The sequence below is a fragment of the Phaseolus vulgaris genome, unplaced genomic scaffold (genome assembly GCF_000499845.2).
Source record: "Phaseolus vulgaris cultivar G19833 unplaced genomic scaffold, P. vulgaris v2.0 scaffold_28, whole genome shotgun sequence".
Classification (NCBI taxonomy): domain Eukaryota; kingdom Viridiplantae; phylum Streptophyta; class Magnoliopsida; order Fabales; family Fabaceae; genus Phaseolus; species Phaseolus vulgaris.
In genome coordinates, this window is record NW_027174096.1 from 232,035 (window position 1) to 253,293 (window position 21,259).

The following is a 21,259-nucleotide window of genomic DNA, read 5'->3' on the forward strand; positions in this document are numbered from 1 at the left end:
ACCATGTCCTATAAATAGGGTGTCATACTCCTTTATTTCTCATGTTGAATTTGAATAGAAAAGTTATTTTGCACAATTTGTGTGAGCTCTTAGCATTAGGTCTCATCTTGAGTGATTTGAGAGCTCTCAAGTGGCGGCCATCAACACTTTTCTTGGATGAAAACCACACTCCAATTGGCGTGTCCAACTCTCTTCCATCACATAAGCATTTCCTTCCTTCATCTCTTCCATTACTCCATTTATCTTTGTGTTCTTATGTTCCATTGTCAATTCGGTTTCCATCATGCTTTTATGTTTCCTTTCATATTCATTGAATTTCCACCCTTCATCATCAATCACCATATACTTGTATTTTTCCTTCGCCCTCTAGAAGTGAACCTTCATACTTAATCATTTGGTTAAGTTTGTGTCCAGTGAGGATCTTCTTTGGGTTCGCACCATATAATTGATAAAAATCTCAATCCTAAGTAAAATCTCATATCTAAAATGGAATCATCTAAAATCAACTCACATCACGTTCTACTCTCAGATATTTCACTCTAAATTCATTTTCAAATACTTTCCAAGTTAATATAAAATTTAAACGTTGGAGTATAATCATATCTTAACTTGGATATCTTTCCACAAAATATATTTCAAAAAACTCTTTGATATGGAAAATGTATGTGCTCTATTTTTTGAAAACTTTCAAGTAAAACCATTGTTCATTTGAAAATATTTCTTATACATTTTTAAACATAATCATGAATTCTCAATTGTATACAAAACATTTGTAATCAATATGGAAAGTATTTTTCATTCACAAATCATTGAGGCACATAATATTTTATATTTTCATTATGTTCTATCTTACGTTTTCGAATATGAAAACTTTCCAAAATCATTTAATCCTTAATCTTATTAAAAAACATATGAGCAGTGTTGTAAAGCGATCTAAGATTAAACGAGTTAAGTATAAACACCCCCTAATATAGCAGACTGTCTAATGAGTAGAAGATGTGATGATCGTTGATAACTCTTAATTTGTTGTATTTCTTTAGACTCATTACATTTCCTTGAAGTTTCTTTATCTTATTTCCTATTTTTAGATTAGATTTGTACTTTTTGTGCAATAAAAGAGTTCCTACAAAAATTACTTCTTGTAGTTTATATTTTGTTTGATTTATCTAATATAATATTTTGACTTTTTGAAGAGCTGACTTGGAGTTGAAATTGACTTGGAAAGAATGAATGAAGCTACTAAAGAAGAAAACTTGGAGACTAGAAGCTTAACTGATGGAAAATGGTTGGAAACCAGTAGTAGAAGGTCAACGAAAAGCATTGACTTACGTTACACGATCAACAATGTCTAAGAAAGAAAAATGATAGAAGTTAATTAAGAATGTAACTAGGAATTAGGGGTTGTTGACTGTTAAAACTGAAACACATTCCAAAGTAGAAACTCTATAAATAAAGCATATTAGACAAAGATTAGATTGTGAAGTAGATTAGTTCGATTTTATTATTTTTAGTTTTATGTTTTTGATGTTTCGTTTCTATTAAAAGGTTTTTCGTTTTCTTCTAGGTTTATATTTATCCTTTCTTCTGTTGGAGATCTTGCAAACTACTCAACTAGTGTGATAAGTGAAGATGTGTTTGATGAAGAAAATATTCTTGAAGAGTTATTGTATGGTTATTGTCATGTATTCTGTCTTTATTGTCTTAGTTAAGATAAAATTGTTTAAGTGTCTTTTGTATCTTGATCTAACTCCATATTCCATATCCATGATGTTGATCCCAAGCACAAGTGATTTTAAAAACTCACTACAAAAAAACGTGTATATAGTGGCGGTTTTAATATGGCGGTTATTAAAAACCGCCACAATTATTCGTATAATACGACAGTTTAATAATTGTCAGAATTCTCCTTCAAAAGGTGTCATTTAGAACCGTCACAATTCTCCTTCAAAATATTTATTCTCCTGCATTTTCGTTCCCTCCATACATTCATTTTTTCATTTATTTTTCTTTAACCCTTTGGAACCCTTTGGAAACCTCACGCTTTTATCTCTTTGGAAACCTCACAGTAGTGACCCTTTCATCCTTCATAGAGAGCAATCTTTCAAACCCTCTCACTAAACCCTAAATCTTTTCACTCTCATTAGCGTAAATCCCACCCTTCACATAGCGAAAAAAGGTGCAAATAACCCTAATCAACAACACTCCAATCAAGAAACCAGCGGTCCAATGCCACCGAAGTTTGATCCCTTGCAGGTGGTGGACATGATCGTTCGCGTCACCAGTGGTGAGGTGGGCACTGGGAGTTCTCTCGCACCAAAGATCGATCCGTTGGGACACTCTCCGAAGAAGATCGATGAAGACATCGCCAAGGAGACTGGACTGGAAGGGCCTCCATATGATGATGAAACTCACCGTTCAGAACCACCAGGCGAAGGTGACAGTGGTGCGCTCCGCCGTCGCACTTGTCATCAATGCACTTAAAGAGCCCGAGAGGGACAGGAAAAAGAACAAGAATGTAAAGCACAATGGAAACATCACCCTAAACGACGTGATTGAGATCGCGAGGGTGATGAGGTCGCACTCCATGGCGAAGGATCTCAGTAGAAGCATCAAAGAGATCCTCAGGACTTGTGTGTCTGTTGGGTGCACCGTCAATGGGAAAGACCCCAAGGATCTGCAACAAGAGATTTCCGATGGTGACATTGAGGTTCCTCTTAAATGATTTTGATGAATTTTCATTTGTTTTTTTGTTTAGATTGCTTCTGTTGTTGCCGTTATAATTTTGAATTTGGTTTAAATGATAGAGGAAATTGTTCTACTTCGGAATGGTAAAAAGAAAATTAGGGTTTTGAAATAAAGAAGTTGTTTTAGTTTCAATCAAGTATTTGTAATTTTCTTCTGTTTGGCAATGTATGTTATTGTTCCAGGACTCTTACGTTATTCAAAGCTTCGAGAGAGAAATATACAAAAGGCTGGTCATTTTTCTTGGGATATAGTTTCGGTGTCATAACAATTCCTATCTATATCTAATTCAGTTGATAACTTATGCAGTGTTGTTGATTTGATTTTCAATTAATGCTTTTTGTACATTCGGGTTGAGATTTCTGGCAGAAGAGGGAAACCTTCCATGCTTCTTGATAAAGATGAAGGTTTGGGAAAGGTAAATAGACTAATTTACAAATCCTAACTAATCGAAATGGATCATGTGGTTTGTGGTGCATATTAGGAGATTTTGGGTTTAAGTTGTTATTCTGTGTGATGGTGACTAGGTATATGTATGCGAATAGTAAATGGACCTGAATTACTAAGAAATACTATTTTTTTAAGGTTCTCCTATCACATTTTTTGGCTACTGCTTTACTTGTATGGAGCTAGAAATTGGTTACGCAAATAGATTGAATTTGTATACAGAGCTATTAGATTTCTTTTGTTGTCTAGTTTGAGGCAGGGAGTGTTTGTTAATTGGTTTTATTGTTTTTTACAATTACGTGTTTCAACTTAAGGTACCAATACATATTTAAACAACCTAAATTAAAATGACAACACGAATAACCAATATTCATATTTTAATTCTTTGATGTGTGATTTTGCAATGGACATTTCATCCTTTCATATTCAAGAGCAGAAAGATCTACACAGTTGTCATATGGTACAGGGTTTTAGCATTCTTAGTTGTTAGTTCTGATCACACTTCTCATATTCATTAAAGTATTGTTTAATCTTTTGGGAATATTAATTGAATAGATGAGTTCTTAGCGTGATAGATTGATGAATTAGAATGAGTCAATACTATAAATGCAGGCTGGCCACATGTGTAATGTTGCTTTTAAGTACTATTTTATATATATTAATGCACTAGTTTTCTCCCTTTATCTAACATTTGCATATTGTGTACCGCAGGCTTCTCAAGTTCTTCGCACAATAACATTTTATTCTACACAACTTCCTGGTTCAAACTACCACTGCCGTGGGGTATAATTGTTTGAGAATGTGTTTGTCACATCACATGTGCTTAAGGATTACTTCTCTTAACTTGTGTGAATAGCATATATGTGCAACATCTTTTATATATTTATTTTTCATTGATTCTTATAATTTTAGTCTATTTGATTATCTTGCCACATTACCTCATCCAGATAGTGTCTTTGAAGTGCTTTTAATCAATTTTAGTATACATTATTGTATTGGAGTTGTTTATATTTGATTTTTTGGTGTTTGTTTCAGACACTCATTTCAATTATTATGTGATTTTATTATAATATTGTTTTCATTTATTTTTTAAAAATTGTCAATTAACTCTAAACATATTTTAACTTATTCCAGACACAGGATGTTGGAAGTGGTGCTCTATCACCAAACCAGAATATAAGATCAAGTGGAGGCAGTAAAACAAATTAGGATTGAGATTAGTTGTAATATGTTTAGAAAGTGAAACAATTTATATTTTGACAATTTAATTTACTTGTTGTTTGAATTAGTTTGACATTATCAACTTTGTTCTATCAATAAATGAAAGAAGTCATATTTTGATTTTTATATTTATCATTTTAAATTATATTATGAAGTACAATTATATTGTGAAATTAGTTTATGTTATAATTTAATTATATTATGAAACATAATTGGGTACTAAAGTTTAATTATAATATGAAATTAATTAACATTATGAAATCAAATTATAAAACAGAATTAAATAAATTATTATAAATATTAAAAATGAAATTAAATATTTAATATTTAATATTTAAATTATGACAGTTATAAAGTGCGTTATAAATATCATATTATACTGTATTAATTGGCGGTTAAAAAGGTCACTATTTACGTTAGAATTGGTTTGTCTAATTTTTAAACTTTTGAAATTCACTACTGAAAAAAAATACTTTAACAACAGTTAAAAAGACTATAAAGACAATTTTGAAACCATCCTTATTTTGAGTGTCATTATTAACCATCATTATTCTAAAAATAAATAGCAAAGTAAAAGTTTATTTTTAAAAACGATTTCTTTGGAACCATCGTTATAATGGTGTCATTAGAAAAAAAATCTCCCGATCTCAATGATATTCGCAGCATAAAGTTTCTTCCGATTTTCAATTAACAAAAGCGACATATATAATTTTGATCAAAGAGATAATCATAACAAAATCTTAACTTTTATTTAGAAAACTTTTCTTAAAAGACAAAATTACCCTTTTAACTCTTTCAATCTATTTTTATTATTTTAGATATACCCAATCATATTAAATATATTATTCTTTTTCACACTAATTGAAAAGAAAAAATTATAGTAAATCATATAATTGCATTAATTAATCATAAACTGATATATACAGGAATAAATATGTTGATTAATAAAAAAAATGTCTTAAATGTTAATCTGGCGGTGCATAAAAGTTAAATTTAATCATTTTAAGTATTTAAAATCAAAATCTTATCTTAGTTAAATTAAAACTACTTAATATAAATTATTCTACGCAGTGGTCTTTGTTTATATAAAAAGTTGTAAAAAATAATAATATAATTACAAACTAAATTTCCAAGTTCAGTATATATAATAAACATATTCATTGAGTTTGGATAACAATACCAATGATAAATTTTCTTTATAATTGCATCAAACCCTATTCAACCCAATCATCTTTTATATTAAGTGAATTTCAATTTTAAATTCAATCCTATTTCTTGTTTTTGTTTTCAAAAAACTAGATTATACACACAAAAGTATTAACTAAAAGATTTTTTATCTGAACTAATTTATTTTAGCACCAGTGTAGAGAGAGATCTATAATGCTTACAAATGGAGATTCCAGTAGCTGATTTTTTATCAAATCCAATGACGATGGAAAGATGGTTACAAATATTTCTCCTCCACCAACACCTCTCACAGTCCCAAATGCAGATTATAGAACCCTATTATGCTTCCTGTTACTATTCTCCATCCAAATTCGATGTCCTACAAATTAAACCACCCAGCATTGCCACTGCTCAATAAATTAACCAAATAATGAGAAACAAAGAGAAGAGTTTTGGTGACTGAGTAGAGACACTTACCGACTAAGTATGTTGGTATCTGGATCCTGAGCTCCATAGAAATTTTAGAACTTTAGAAAGAAAACCAGTACCCTCCGCCATTTTGAGTGTGTTTTTCCTCACCAAAGCCAAGATCCAACCTTGCTAAATGGAAAGTAGCATAAACCCAAACAACATAAAGTTAGTTAAGATGCTACTTCCTCTTACTGTAAGTGTTCTTGTTGGTTGACTCGATTGTCTTCGTACGTCTACGACAATCACACACCCAACTATCCCTGCCTTCGTTTGTGCCTTTCTTCGATCAAACACCTGAAAATGCAAAGACAAAGGGCGCCCTAGAGGTCGTCTGCACTCTGACGCTCAAGTCAGTACTGGCTAGGAAACAACGAAACTTAGTTGAAAAGCTCTTTGTGTAGACTGTGTGTGTATTCGCGTAAGTGTTGCGTAAAAACTTGCATACCTTATTAGCTTTATTACTTCCCTTTATATACTCTAGGGTTTCCGCTAACCGCAATTAGGGTTACTGAGGGTGTACCTTAGCGTCGCTATCACCCACTCTTAGGGCAATCTAGTGTGTAAGACTCCCTTACTAGAGTGCAACCTTTGACGGAGACCACCTGGGTACCAAGTCATGCACCTAATCTTTGGGGCCATCAGTTCTGGGAGTGCCCTATTTGTTCACGTGCCATGCATGCAGCTTACCACTGGAACGTAATCCTCATGGGCCTTGGCTCTTCCAGTGGCTCCTTACTTGTGTTACGCCAAAATGCGTCATCCACACCACACGCATGGGCCCCTCGTGATCTAGGCTTTCCCCTAATTGATAACTGGTGTGTTGTCTGGGATCCACCCCTCGTGGCCCAGCTCCGCTGGTTGAGTCGCTGATCAGGACACGTCAGCACTTCCTGATGACCGATGCCTGACCACTCCTCGACCCTTTGGGCGTACCATCTATGAGGCACTCTGGGCGTACCGCTTGTGGGACCCAGCTTACGTGACCGACGCCTAACCACTCCTTGACACCCTGGGCGTACTGTCTGCAAGGCACTGGCCCATGCCGCTCGTGGGACCCAGCTTACGTGGCCCCACGTCTACTAGCAGTCAAATGTACATTAAGAATCAATAGTCAGGTAGAAAGTTCAGAACTTTAAAGAGAAAATTAGTACCCTTCGTCATTTTAAGTGTGTTTTTCCTCACCAAAGCCCAAATCCAACCTTGCTAAATGAAAAGTAGCATAAACCCAAACAACTTAAAGCTAGTTAAGATGCAGAGGGTCCTGCGACGTTGGCGACATGGGCACGAAGGGTGTTGCGACGTGGGCGGCATGGGCGTGGAGGGTTCTGTGACGTTGGTGGCACGGGCGCGGAGGGCGCAGGGAGCGCGATGGTTGCTAGCAGTGGCAACCTTTGGGTTGCGAAGGATTTGTGATGGTGGCAGTGGTGCATAGGTGAAGTGAGAGAACTAGTGGGAGTGGATAGTGAAGAAGTAAAAGTGGGTGGACAAAGTGAAAGAAGAAATAAAACGCGCAAAATGAAAACGAAGCAGCTGGGTGCGGGAGTCAAAAGCAATACATATAACGATGGTTAATAGAACATATGTCGTTATTTGAGATCAAATTGACTTATAACAATGGTTCACAAGGCAACCGTCATTAAAAACGAAAATTAATTACAAATTTTTCATCGCCTCTCTTTTAACGATGGTTCTATAATAACCGTCTTTGTTTGGAGTCGTCGTATTGATATTTTGTACTAGTGGTTCTTGTTCTGTCATTTTCACATTGGCTGGTGATTAGGAGCTTCTTCAAGATGTTGCAGTTGTGGAGGTCCAGTTTGAGTCTCTTAAGTCTGTAAACAAGGTGTACTTGTTCCATACCTTTTTTTCTTTGTAATGTTGTGCTAATATGCTTCTAAGATAGAGTTTCTTGAAGTATAGGATTGCTGAAATAGTGTTTTTCTGTTTATATCTTTGGTTCTTGAAGAGTTCAAGAATTGGTTTTTGTATAATCTTTTGTAAAGGATTTTGTGATATAGTGAAATCATCTTAGTGTAAGATGGGACTAGATGTAGCTCAGTATTGAGTGAATCAGTATAAATTCTTGTGTGCTTTTCTACTTTCATAATCACTGCTCCTGAAATCTGGAAATATTTAAAATTGATATTAATTGAATCTATTGTTTCGGGAATAAATCTGTTGTTTTGCTGCAGTACTAGACTTTGCTGCATTTTGTTATCAAGACTCTTAAATGCTTAATTGGTCTTTTAAAAACTGCAAAGTGTGTTGATATTTGAATCTTTCATATTGGGAATCAAACAACTAGTTAGTCATCAAAGATCAAAGAACTATTTTTTATGTTTTTGTTTTAAATCAGAACTTAAAGAACTTGATTTAATTTTGTTATGTTTTTAGATTTCAAATCTTGTTTAGCAAACGAAAATAAAATATTTAATAAGTCATTGTGTCTTATAACTAATTAAGATCTATTTTTGAAAAACTGTTTACAATTCTCAACTGTGAAGTTCTTTGAAAAAACTGTATGTGAATTTGTTAAAAATCATCTTCTAAATTAAAATAAGTTGTTTTAAATTCTAATGTGTTGTTTTTTTGAGGCTGTACTCCGATTGAGAAATTTGAATCTGTTGTTTCTAGAAACAGTCTGTTTTTTATTGTCAACATTGCTTAAAGATTGCATTTGCAAAAATTATCCTAAGTACAATTCACCCCGCCTCTTGAACTTAAACTCCCATAAATTCAACATCTTCTTCGTTTTACATTCACTGTTTTATAATTTTTTATTGAAATTGAATTTGGCTTTGGAAATAGGTAATTAACAACGAAGTGAAAATCATGTCAAACGATGTTCTCTATTAATGATTTTCTTTTCGCACTTCACAATTCTAGTTTACAATTTCTTTTCAGTTCAAATACATTTTAATTCAATGTTATTTATATTATTTTACAATGCCCTGTTTTCGTTTTCAACAATTTACGTTTCACGCACGTTAATTTTCCAACACTTAAGTTTTCTACATTTTACATTTCCAGTCATTTACTTTTTCAATAATTTACTTTTTCCACTCATTTACTTTTATCACAATTTAAGTTTCTTATCATTTACCTTTTTATGCAATTTATGTTACTGTTCATCTTCATTTTCCTATTGGAAGATTTGTTAAGCAATTATTCTCAGATCGTTTGATAGTCAACTGAAAGTCATTTTACATAGTTCATAATCTTTCATTGAATTCCATTTCGTTTTCTTTCAAACAATTACGAGACAAACTAGTCAGAGATCAGATGAAATAGTCAAAGATCGCAGGCTAGACGAAATGATGGTTGCGTCTTATTGATTTTGTTCTTTACTTTTGTTTTCATTTACATTGCATTTTATTTTCACGTCTTTACTTTCATATCATTTATTTTTTCAGGTGCATAGTTGGTTTCACTAGAGAGTCCATCAAACGATCGTATGCAAATAATCTAATGTTAGTTTTACTGCATTTTTTTGGTTTGGTTACAGTGTTGTTTAAATATCAATTTTCCCCATTGTTAACTTGTAACCGAAAGATTATATACAATGAATTTTGTACATGTGATGTTGTTTTTGGATTCAACCTAGGTTGACTCTACACGACATTACCGGTAACTTAGTTTTATTTTTAGGACTGGACGTGACTAATCAATCACATCATTTGCTTTCAGTAGCGCTTTATCATTGATGCAACTATGAAGCACTTTATAGTTGAGATTTCATATGCTTTTGATTTCGTCTAGCTAGTTATGCCTTTTGAGACCGTTTGAAGAGATCTTTTGATCTACCCATGACAAATAGGATCTTTTGATGAGACCTTTTAGCGAGAATGTCTGATTCAGTCCTATGAGATGTCTTACGCATCTCTTCATCTTTGAATGATATTTTTGGACAGTGTTCCTCATTACGAATGTTCTCTTTATAACATATAAGCACTTTAGTGATTATTTAATATTGAGACAAAGACTTGAATTGTCTGATGCATCTTTATTATACTGTCTAACAAATCTTTTCATTATAACATCATGTAGTGAGTCTATCTCATCTTTCTTATTAAGATCTTATGATAAGATCTTCTAAGTGTTGCAGAATCTTCTAATATGTTCAAGATAACACTTCCATCTGACACATCATACTTTAGAAGCGTCTATCGTGTAGAGTATTTTGTTAAGATCTTCTATATTTGAGTCTTTAGAGATCGTCTTACACTATAGACATTCTAACATGTTGACTATTCTCTACTGCAGAAAAGGTCAAAGACATCGGTTCTTTTAGTAATTAGACACTGATTTTGAAATTGGTGTCTATTAGCATGTAGTCTATCATATTAAGTTATAGATGACGGTTCTAGAACCACTGTCTATAAGTCACATATAGAAAACAAAATATTAAAAATAAAAATAAAAATAGTACCAACCTTAAGGTGACGGCAGCGGCGGCGGTGGAGGCTAACGGTGAAAGGCAGCAACATCGGTGGATGAAAAGCGGAGTGCGATGGTAGAGTAACGAACAAAAATCTTAAACAATGAACCATTGGAAAATGGAGGAAAAATAAGATGAGAATGTAAGCGGAAGAATAAGTAATGAGGGTAGGAAGATTTTACAAAGGCAGTGGAGAAAGCGGTTGTGGGAAAGCGGAGTGAGGTGGTGGAGCAATGACCAAGAACCTTAAACAATGAACCAATGGAAGAATGATAAATGAACCAATAGGAAGAATGGAGGAAGAATAAGAAATAAGAGTAGGAAGAACTTACAAAGGCAAAGAGTGAAGAGAACGTTCAAAAAAGTAGAAGAGAGAGTGCGAAGAAGAAGAAAGAAAACGCAGAGAACAAAAGCGTAAGTGATGCAAGGCTTCGAATTAGGGTAATAACGAGGGTATAGGCATCGATTGTAAGAGGAACCGTTGTCTATCTACCCGTTTTAATTTAAAAAATGCCATTGCATTTTGATCGAGAACGTTTCGTTGCGAAACACTGTATATTAGCTGTCGTAAATAAGCGTTTTTGCATTAGTACTTTGAGAATGACATGATAGAACGTCTGATGTATCATATTCACTAGTATAGTTTAACACTTACTACAAAGTTTGATCGTCTGATAAGCTTAAGCAACTTAGAACGACTGTTAGGTATTCAACTAAACATGCATACTTAGTAGTTTTGTTAGACATCTTTGCATACCTTATAGTATTTTATGGAAGAGGCCCAAGCACAATGTCATATAAAAAGACAAGAGCCAAGACATGAGCATCCAAAGCCAAACCAAGAGCGTCTAGGCCAAAGTGAAGAGCGTCTAGCACAAGGTGGAGTGTCTAAAGGGAGAGCGTCTAGGAGGAAGGGTAGAGCGTTTAGGACCTATTACTAGGTCCATGACCAAGCTACGGATGTGAGACTTGGGCCAAGCTATGGAGGGGAGAGAAAGCAACTTGTATAAGCTACATGAAGGCCCATTAAGGGTAGCTTAGTATTAGTGTAGTGTGAATAGCATAAACTTGTTTCCATGTGATTTACCCTAGATTTGCTCACGTTCTAGAATGTTTCTCCACATGGCCAACCATGTGCTCCATGTGCTCCATGTGATGTAATTTGCATTTCATTTTGATTAGCATTAGGGTTGCATTATGGTCCTCCTTAGCCTATAAAAGGAGGAGCCTACACCTTGTATTTTGAAGATTGAATAGAGTATTGTTATGCTGCCAATTTAGTGCCATACATTACTCCTTGCCTAGCTTCTAGGTTTTAATCTCCATTTCACCACCTTCAAAGGGGCTGGCTGAACCTCCCCATTTCCACACTCTTCATGCACCTTCAAGGTCACCACACCTCTTAGGAGGACCTTGTCCATCTCCTCCATTAAGCTTCCGCACCATCTTCAACAAACATCCAAGAAGAGCTCATAGGAATGCCATTAGTATTTGTTATCATCTAAACACATAGACTCTCGTGTTACGAGACTGTTTGATAGGAGATTGACCATCTAGCATCTTATGAAAAGGCGAAGCAAGACTCTATAACAGAGGAAAAAAGACAAAAATATCTCTTAAAACTTTTGCACGAGATGGATCGGCTCAGGTTTGAATCTTTCGATATTAGACAGAGAAATAGACGGGAAAAAAAAATGTCCATGCCCCTTCCTTAAGGAATGGGATGATGAAATTTAAGTTATATAACTTGAGTGCATATATGTTATATGTTTTAATACTTAAAATAAAAGAAGATTCACTCATCTTTACAACTTAAATACATAAAGAAAGTGAAATTAAAGGGATTTTTATTTTTTTTATCAGCAAATAGCAATGAAATTAAATGAGACCACTTCAGGGGTGGTCCAACCCTTATACAACAAAATGATGCTCCCAAAGAACCTTTCCATCTACATATCAACCAAAAAGATCTCCTACTGTCTATCCCATCTCTACCAATAATAAAAGAATAACAAGGATCAACCTTTTATATAAAACTGAATTGAATACATACATACCAAGGGTTCAAGACACCAATCAGAGAATGAGAAATTAGTTGACGGTATCTTTGATGAGATCCAGGACCAAAGAGAAAACTTCAGTATGATAAACCACTCCACCTTTATTCATGTGCCTCCATATCTCGCTAACCAACGTAATCCACAAGTTGCCCATAATAAGATTAACCGAAATAGGTGCATCCAGAATCTTGAAATGTTCAAAATGAGACCCAGGATCCATAAAATCGACTGATCTTATTCCTAACCAGTCATAACAAAGATTCCAAATTAGCCAAGCAACTCTGCATTCACAGAATAAATGATTTGTTGTCTCCTCTAACCTCCTACACAAGCAACACAGATTACTCTCGATCTTGATTCCTCTTCTCTCCAGATTAACCCTACAAGCAACCTTGTTTTCAATCACTCTCCAAGTTGTGACTTGAGCTGAGGGGAGCGCCTTAATTTCCAAGAAAAAATTATATCTTCTTAAGTCTTCCTCACTTTCTTCTCCCCTTAAAAACCCATAAGCGGACTTAACTGAAAACTCTGTTGAATAACTATCCTTCCAAACCCATCTATCCACTGTTTCCATCTCTAGCGTTTTATTAGAGATCAACTTTAAAAGTTGACTTTCTTGCTCCTCTCCCCAAGCAAACAAACCCCTTCTCTACCTTAAGTTCCATTCCCACGTCCCGTTCTCCCATATTCCACAATCACATAATTTTTCCTCCTTATTAACAGACAAAGAAAATAACCTTGGAAATATGTTCTTCAAGTCTTCTAAGTCTATCCAATTGTCTGACCAAAACATAACCTCTCTCCCGTTTCTGACCTCCAAATTCAAACGATCTTCAAACTTCCCTCCCCATTCCTCAGACCTCCAGACCTTCCTTAAATCTCTCCACCACATAGAGACCTTACTATTATTATCTCGTTGCACCTTCAAACCTCTCCATCCTCCATACTTAGATTCCAATACCTCCTTCCACAACACCCTTGTTTTCGTTTTCAGACGCCATATCCATTTTCCCATCAGAGCCAAATTAAACTGCCTGACATTCATGATACCAAGCCATCCTGCTTCCTTGGGTTTACAAACCTTATCCCATGCCACCCAGACAATCTACCTTCCATCTGACCCCATCCCCACAAAAAATTCCTCTGCAGGCTCACAATCTTCTTTAAAACAATAGACAGAATCTTGAATAGAGAAAGATAAAACAATGGTATTGACGACAAGACTGACTTAATTAAGCATATCCTCCTTGCCATCGAGATAAATCTTCCTTTCCACCTGCCTAGCCTTTTCTTTACCCTGTTAACCACTTCATCCCAAAACTCACCCCTCTTATGACATCCCCCTAAAGGCATCCCCAAATATTTAAAAGGAATTCTCATCACCTCACAATTTAGAATTGTCGCAAAGTAAAGAATCTTCGACTGCTCCACCCCAATCCCACCAAATCTACTCTTAGAAATATTCACCTTAAAACCGGATGTGAATTCAAAAGAGTTCAACATAACCGAGAGTATGGGATACCATTTGTCTTCAAGATGCATTTAACAAATTATTTCAAAATGCTTAATAAGTTATATATATATATATATATATATTTCACATTGTGTACGAATCTCCCACAATTCTAGCCGTTGTACTCTTTACTGCGAAACATAGTTAACCCTATTTTATTTTATTTTTGGTAACATGATATATATTTTTCAACAATTAACAACTACACAGAATATACGAAAGAAACAAAGTAGAAAAGCAAAAAAACAAACTTAAAGAACACTGAATAACGTTAAAGAAAAACTTGTTACAGAAATGTTAATGTTTGACTGACTTATAACAGAGAAAGTTGATGATAAAGAAACAAAAATAAATCTTGCATGTAACGTTTAAGCTTTTATTTCCAACCCTCATGTCTGTAACCGTATTGTTTTTTGCAAAGCATTCTCTTTTTCTATGCTATTTTCCATGGGACCATTGGTTTCACCTTTTTACCCTTGTTATGCTTGTTATTGTTGTCTTCTTGGTAACGAATTGATGCAAACGTGCATGGTACACAGCTTTCTGTTAGGTAGGTAGCATTTAACAAAAGAAATATTGATGGATTTTCTCAGTTTTTTAATTCAATTTTAATCTTTAATTTTTCTTGTCTTAATTCTATCTCTCTATTTTTTATTTATTTTCAAAATAGTTATGATTAGAATTGGGTGACATTAGAAACCGTCTGAAGATACACCAGAAAATAATTTTAAATTAAATGAAGTAATTAAGAAACACAATTTTTCAGAATTATAACCTAATTTGATTTCTTTTAAAGAAATAAAAACCACATTACACTCAAAATATTATTATCTCTCTCAATTGTAGTCGGTGGTCGCCTTGAGTAGTCGGTGGTCGTCGTAGGTATGCAAAGATCAACATGATCGCCGGTTGGTGACGCGGCGTTCTCCATAGGCCAACAGGATCGCCGATCGATGAAGCGGCGTTCGCCATATGTGTAATCGGTGGTTGCCGATGTTGGTTATTTTTTGGGTAGGGTTTTCTCACTTTAAGGTTGTTTTGCTCCAACCATAAAGGAGAGTTTCCACTTCTGGTTACTGTATATGGGTTGGGATACCCCTGAAGTATCCCCTTTAATTTTATTTATTCATTGCTGATAAAAAAAAAAAATCTCTCTCTAATTGTCTTATTGAATTTAAAAAAAAAAAGATATACGTTGAGAGAGAGATGAAACTCACTTAGAAATTATAAGTCTGAAAATATATAAAATTATTGTAAAATATACTTATAAATATGTCTATAATTTAAATAACATTAAATTTAATCTTCAACATTTAAACTTTGGATATGATATAGTCAAAAGTATCTTGTTGTGAGTTTTGGATATGTGTAAGTCTTTTTTTATTTATAGTATTCAAAGTTAGGGTGGGAAATATATTTTATAGGTTTTGGTTAGGTTTTGGTTAGGTTTTTCCCCTAAACGATATAATATATTCCTAAGTATTATTTTTAATCGATTTCTATTGCAAATAGTTATGTCATGTATATTTTAAATATTTTTGTTAAATACTTATGTCAGTTATGGATTAAAATGCACCTTAGTCATTAATTTTTACAGTTTATGTTGCACTGGATAAGGATATAAGAGTGCGTAAAATCAAATTATTATTATGTGTGTCAATGTTAAAATTAGAATTATATTGTGTAATATTTATTATAAAATTTAAAATAAAATAAATATTATCTTTTAATAAGAATTTAGACTAATAGTTATATAAAATCTAATGTAATTTTTTTACTATAGGAAATTAGTATAAAATCTAATATAATTTTTTGACCAAAGGAAAAAATATTTTCATTTGTTTACAAAAGAACTATTGTTTAACCTTTCATTAATTCAAAATGTTTAACAATCCAATTAGTTATCAATTATGTTTGACTTTGTAACTATGTTATTTTTTAAATCGCATGATATTTTTTTGTTGAGAATCAAAGAGGATATATATCATTTAATAACTAACATTTTCAATAGATGTTATTTCATGTAAACGAAGTTAAAGATGATACATTTAATTATAATAAATACAACTATTTTAGTATTTCAACATTTTATTTGTAGTTTCATTTTGAAAATGTATAACATAAAGTTTGACATTAATGATTAATGTTATCTAAATAAAGTTCTACTGATAAAATAATTGTAACAAATATATATTTATATTTTTAAACTATATTTTGAGTTTTTCCCATCCAGCCTAATATTTTGTATTCTTTTCCAATTTATATTTTTTAATAGGTATATATATTGATTAATGTAAAAAAACACAACTATGTATGGATATTTTTACCTTTTTTTATTTACTATGAGATGGTAATAACTCGCACAAAAGAAACATTGTTATAAACTCGTAATCCATAGTTTGCTTTAAAAGTTGTTATAAAATTTTCAAAATTACTAGTATAAATCAAACAATAACATTACCTATAAAAGTTATGTGAACTAATAAGAATTTCATATAAACAACCTTATACATTCTTGAATATATATAAAAAAAATTTATTGTAAATAAGTAACAATGGCCATAACATTTAATCATAGCTGGAAAGATATAACATTTTTATTTTTATATGTATCTTTCCCAAAAGCAAAAGTTTGGCCGTATTAACTTGAGACACAAGAAAAATAAATAAATTCCCTGCAGTTTGTACAAAATCCCAATTATATCCTTAGTCTAGTGATGTCACAGTTAATTGAGATAGCTTCAGAAACTTGGAGGGGCATGTTGTGAACTCCACATTGCTGCAGCATGTTTCACGTTTAGAGATCACCGTATCAGAAGCTACTTTACATATTATTCTGTGTCTGTTTCTGTCCCTTTTCTTTTGTTTTCTTTTCTTTTGTTTTCTTTTCTTGAGTTGAGATATCTCTATGCTTAAGGAAGTAACTATGCCGAGTTTAAACACACACGCACTCTACCCTATATATAAGTTGAGCATCATCACCACCAAAGCCAGGGCAAAGCATAATTTGCTTTCAAATACAAACCAATACTACTCTCACACTGAATCACCATGGCATTGTCTAATGGAACTTCAACTACCGCTTTGATCCCTCAAAGTGGCACAGTTTCCATCCAACACCGTGCCTCTTTGCCCAATCCATTTGATCTTACTGACGATCAGATCCTCGACATTGTTTATCTAGCTCACCTCAATGATGATGAAATTTGCGACACAGACAATCTTTACAACCTTGTCTCCAACATTGTCCTTCGGGTAATTCCCATCCATTTTCTCACCTGTTTTTAATTTCTAACCTTCTCTAACGTTCCTTAATATCATATTCAGTTTTTCAATAATACAAATACCATCGTTCATTAATCATTACAAGTCTTTTAATTTGATGTCCCTTATATTTTCTTACAAAGTTGTACAAAATAGTAATATAGAAAAGCTATATCCATTATTTAACAGAGTAGCTGAGTTTTAACTTTCTAATTGTTTTACAGAGTCAATCTATGATTTCCGCAAGCAGTTTCAAACCAGAATTCGTTACACTGAAGCTGATTTCTTGCCAGGTTAATTTTTATGCACATGTTATGATAGATGATCTAAATCTAATAGGTGTGGTTAGAATTTAATTTGACACATATATAAAAGCGGTGACACAGATGATATCCACACGTGGTGCTGCACACTGCGTACACCAGACAACAATGTGGATTCTTCAACATCTAAAATGTTACTCCTGGGATGCGAAAGCGCTGATAACAATAGCTGCTCTGTCTTTGGAGTACGGGAGTTTCGTGCACCTTTCTCAGTTTCAACCCAACGATGTGCTTGGAAACTCGTTGAAACAGCTGAATCAAGTTCAGAGCAGGAATGTGTCTGCTGTTGCCGAACTTGTCACGTACACAGTGACAGTGTTTGAGCAAATCAAAGAGTGGGCAAGGTATGCTGCTGATGGTTATGATCCAGAGGACGTGCCTGACTTGACAGAAGCCTTCCAAGCCATCCTTGTCGTTGTATACTGGACAATTGCTGCCACTGTTGCTTCCACTGGCAACCTTGTCGGCGTATCGTAAGTTTTCATCAATTCAACTCATCCAAGTTTTTAACTCAAGACTCCAACTGAAAAACATTGATCTTATTATATAACTTGTATTCTTTGTTTTGATCAGGAGCTATAAGTTATCAGAATATAGATTCAGGCTTTCCGCTGCTGTTGACAAATTGACAACGCATCTTGGCAATTGCAGTGTGCAAATAGGTTCATAAATTATTTGTTTCCGGTTCTTTAAATTTTTAAGAGTTTGGAGGCTGATTAGGATTGTTAAAAGGGTATAGTAAGAGCTTGTCTTTATTTGTTCAGGCAATGTACGAGATTACGTTATCATCAGGAACATCTTTGACAGGCCTAAAGATATTGTGGACCTTTTGAAGGCTCTGATCTACTCTCAACAAAAGGGGCCTGAGAATCCCAAGATATTTCAAGGGAGCAACCTAGTTACAAAGGTTAGTTTGTTACTTTTGTTGCAATGGAAGTATTAACTGGCATTTGTTTCAACCTAATTATAGATGGAGAGAAACCTTGTTGAGTGATTATGTTGTGTTCTTGATTTTTTTATGCCACAAACAGGGCATTGAAGTGCTCAGGCTGAAACACGTGTTGCTCTTCATCTCGGGTCTGGACAGCGTGGAAGATGAGATTTCGCTTTTGAATTCAATGTACGACAGACTGCAAGAGGATCCGAAAGAAGCAAAAGGTTTCAAGAAAGAGGATTTTAAGATATTGTGGATCCCCATTGTGGAGGAGTGGAGCGAGGGAAGCAGGGAACAGTTCAAAGCTTTGAAGAGTGGCATCAAATTTTACGTGGTGGAATACTTCTACGAGCTACCAGGGTTGAAGATAATAAAAGATAGAGAAAGGTTGAATTTTGAGAGTCAGCCAATTGCCCCGTTGTTGAGCCCCAAAGGTACCATAATGAATGAAAACGCCCTGGACGTGATCTTTGAATGGGGGATAGAGGCTTTCCCTTTCAGGAAAACTGATGGTGAAGAACTTACTCTAAAATGGAAGTGGCTTTGGGATTTAATCTTAAAAGCAACACCTGGACTGCAGGTACCTTACCCTTTTCAGTTTATGTCAGTAAAATGACATTAAAGAAGCATTTCTTAATAGGTACTAAAGTAGAAAAAAAAAAAAAAACTAACACTATAAGGACAAAAATCCTATAATGATTGACTTGAATTTTACGATGTGAATCAGGTTAAGGAGAACAGATACATCTTTATCTATGGAGGTAGCAACAGTGCATGGATCCAAAACTTCACACACGAACTGTCAAAGATAAAAATGAACGAGAGTATTCAGCGTGCGGATATTATACTAGAGTACTATCAACTGGGGAAGGGAAAGAGTGAACCCAACAACAGTGTTCCCAGTTTCTGGATTGGCGTGGAAAGGAAGAAGCAGAACAAGAAGCACCAAGAGGCTGTGGACTGCGAGATTCAAAAGATTGTGAAGTGCTTATTCTGCCTGAAACGAGATCCACAAGGATGGGCCATTCTGAGCAAAGGGCATAACATTAAGCACCTTTATCATGGGCAGGCTGTATACCAGACTGTGGCTGAGTTTCAAAATTGGAAAGGGAAAGTGTTCGAGAGAGAAGGATTTGACATTGCCTTCAAGGAGTACTACGATGCCAAGGAAAAAGAGATATCCGCCATTCAACCATGTGAGGCCTACTCTTCAACTTCAAGTGTCATAGGTACAATCACATGCCCCAACCCCACCTGTGGCCGTGTCATGGAGGTGTCTTCTGTTAACTACAAGTGCTGCCATCGTGATGATGCTTTGAATTGTTGACTTTCAAGTGGAAGAACAAGTATGTGCTCCAGTTTCGTTTTCCACAAAGCTAGAATGTGACTTCCAAATTCTGCTCCCCTTTTGCTTTGTTTACTATGCATCGTGTGATATACTATATACCCACCTGCTTTACCCCTTCAATGGGCTAGAATAAGACTTTCTCTTTTATATGTCCCTCTTTAGTCCAATTTCTTTCTTTAATTTCTTCCTTGTTACTTTTGCAGCATTCACTTCTCTCTAATACTTAGTCTTATAACATTATTCGTTCCTCGTATTAAAATCTGATCATTGTAGAATCATATATCACAAACATAATATAAAAGTGAATTACTATTCAATTAAATATGTGTAACAAACAATGTAAATAATGAAACAGTCCCAACCCAAGCATATCAAATATTATTCATTTCATTAATACCACATATAAAGAAAATTGTCTCTAGAAAAATGGTATTAAATTTGTACTTAGAGACTAACATATTACGTAAATATATGAACTTTCTATCATTATTGATATAGATCACATCTAACAAATTCTTTAAACATCTCATTGAGTATTGATGAATCTTCATTTATGATTTGATATTAAAACCATAATATACTAAAAGCATTTCTAATATCATAACACATTTTTCTAAATTTATATTGATTTTTCTAATTAGTCTCGCTTCACTTTGTTTAATCATCTTATGTCATTTGGTGATGGAGCACACTACAAAAAAACGTGTATAATGCGGCGGTTATTTTCATAAAAACTGACGTTTTTAACTGCCGCATTATACGTTTGTGGCACCAGAATTCTTGCTGCCACAAATTTTAATGTGGCAGTCAATTAAAAACCGTTGTAGCAGACTCCATATTATGCATTATATAAAGTGGCGGTTTTAAGCGTGTAATTGGCGTCAATTATAAATGTCGTAATTTTAAAACTAGGTACACCAATTCTAACGTAAATAGTGGCAGTTTTAATCGCCACTTAATACGATATAATATAAATTTAATTTAATTTTTAATATTTATAATAATTTATTTAATTTCGTTTTATAATTTGATTTCCTAATATTATTTAATTTTATATTATAATTAAATTTCAGTACACAATTAAATTTCATAATATAATTAAATTATAAGATAAATTAATTTTATAATAAAATTATATCTCATAATATAATTAAAATTGATAAATATAATAATAAGAAATGATTTTATTCATTCATTAAGATAACAAAGTTGATAATGTGAAACTAATCCAAAAAACAATTAAACTAAATTGTCAAAATGTAAATTTTATTTGAATATATTACAACTAATGTCATAGTCCTAATTCTAATTTGTCTTGTTGCCTCCACTTG

General features: G+C 33.7%; 1 protein-coding gene and 1 pseudogene across 1 annotated transcript; both read left to right on the forward strand.

Annotated features, from left to right (window-relative positions):
• Window positions 1-2,226: 2,226 nt before the first annotated feature.
• LOC137817284 (large ribosomal subunit protein uL11-like) lies at window positions 2,227-2,765 on the forward strand (annotated as a pseudogene).
• Window positions 2,766-17,007: 14,242 nt separating this feature from the next.
• Window positions 17,008-20,081, forward strand: LOC137817281 (protein SIEVE ELEMENT OCCLUSION B-like). The gene is made up of 7 exons (XM_068620532.1): window positions 17,008-17,314; window positions 17,548-17,616; window positions 17,710-18,119; window positions 18,220-18,308; window positions 18,411-18,553; window positions 18,678-19,160; window positions 19,308-20,081. The coding sequence occupies exons 1-7, from the start codon at window positions 17,111-17,113 to the stop codon at window positions 19,905-19,907; spliced, it is 1,998 nt and encodes a 665-aa protein (XP_068476633.1). The 5' UTR covers window positions 17,008-17,110; the 3' UTR covers window positions 19,908-20,081.
• The last annotated feature ends 1,178 nt before the right edge of the window (window positions 20,082-21,259 follow it).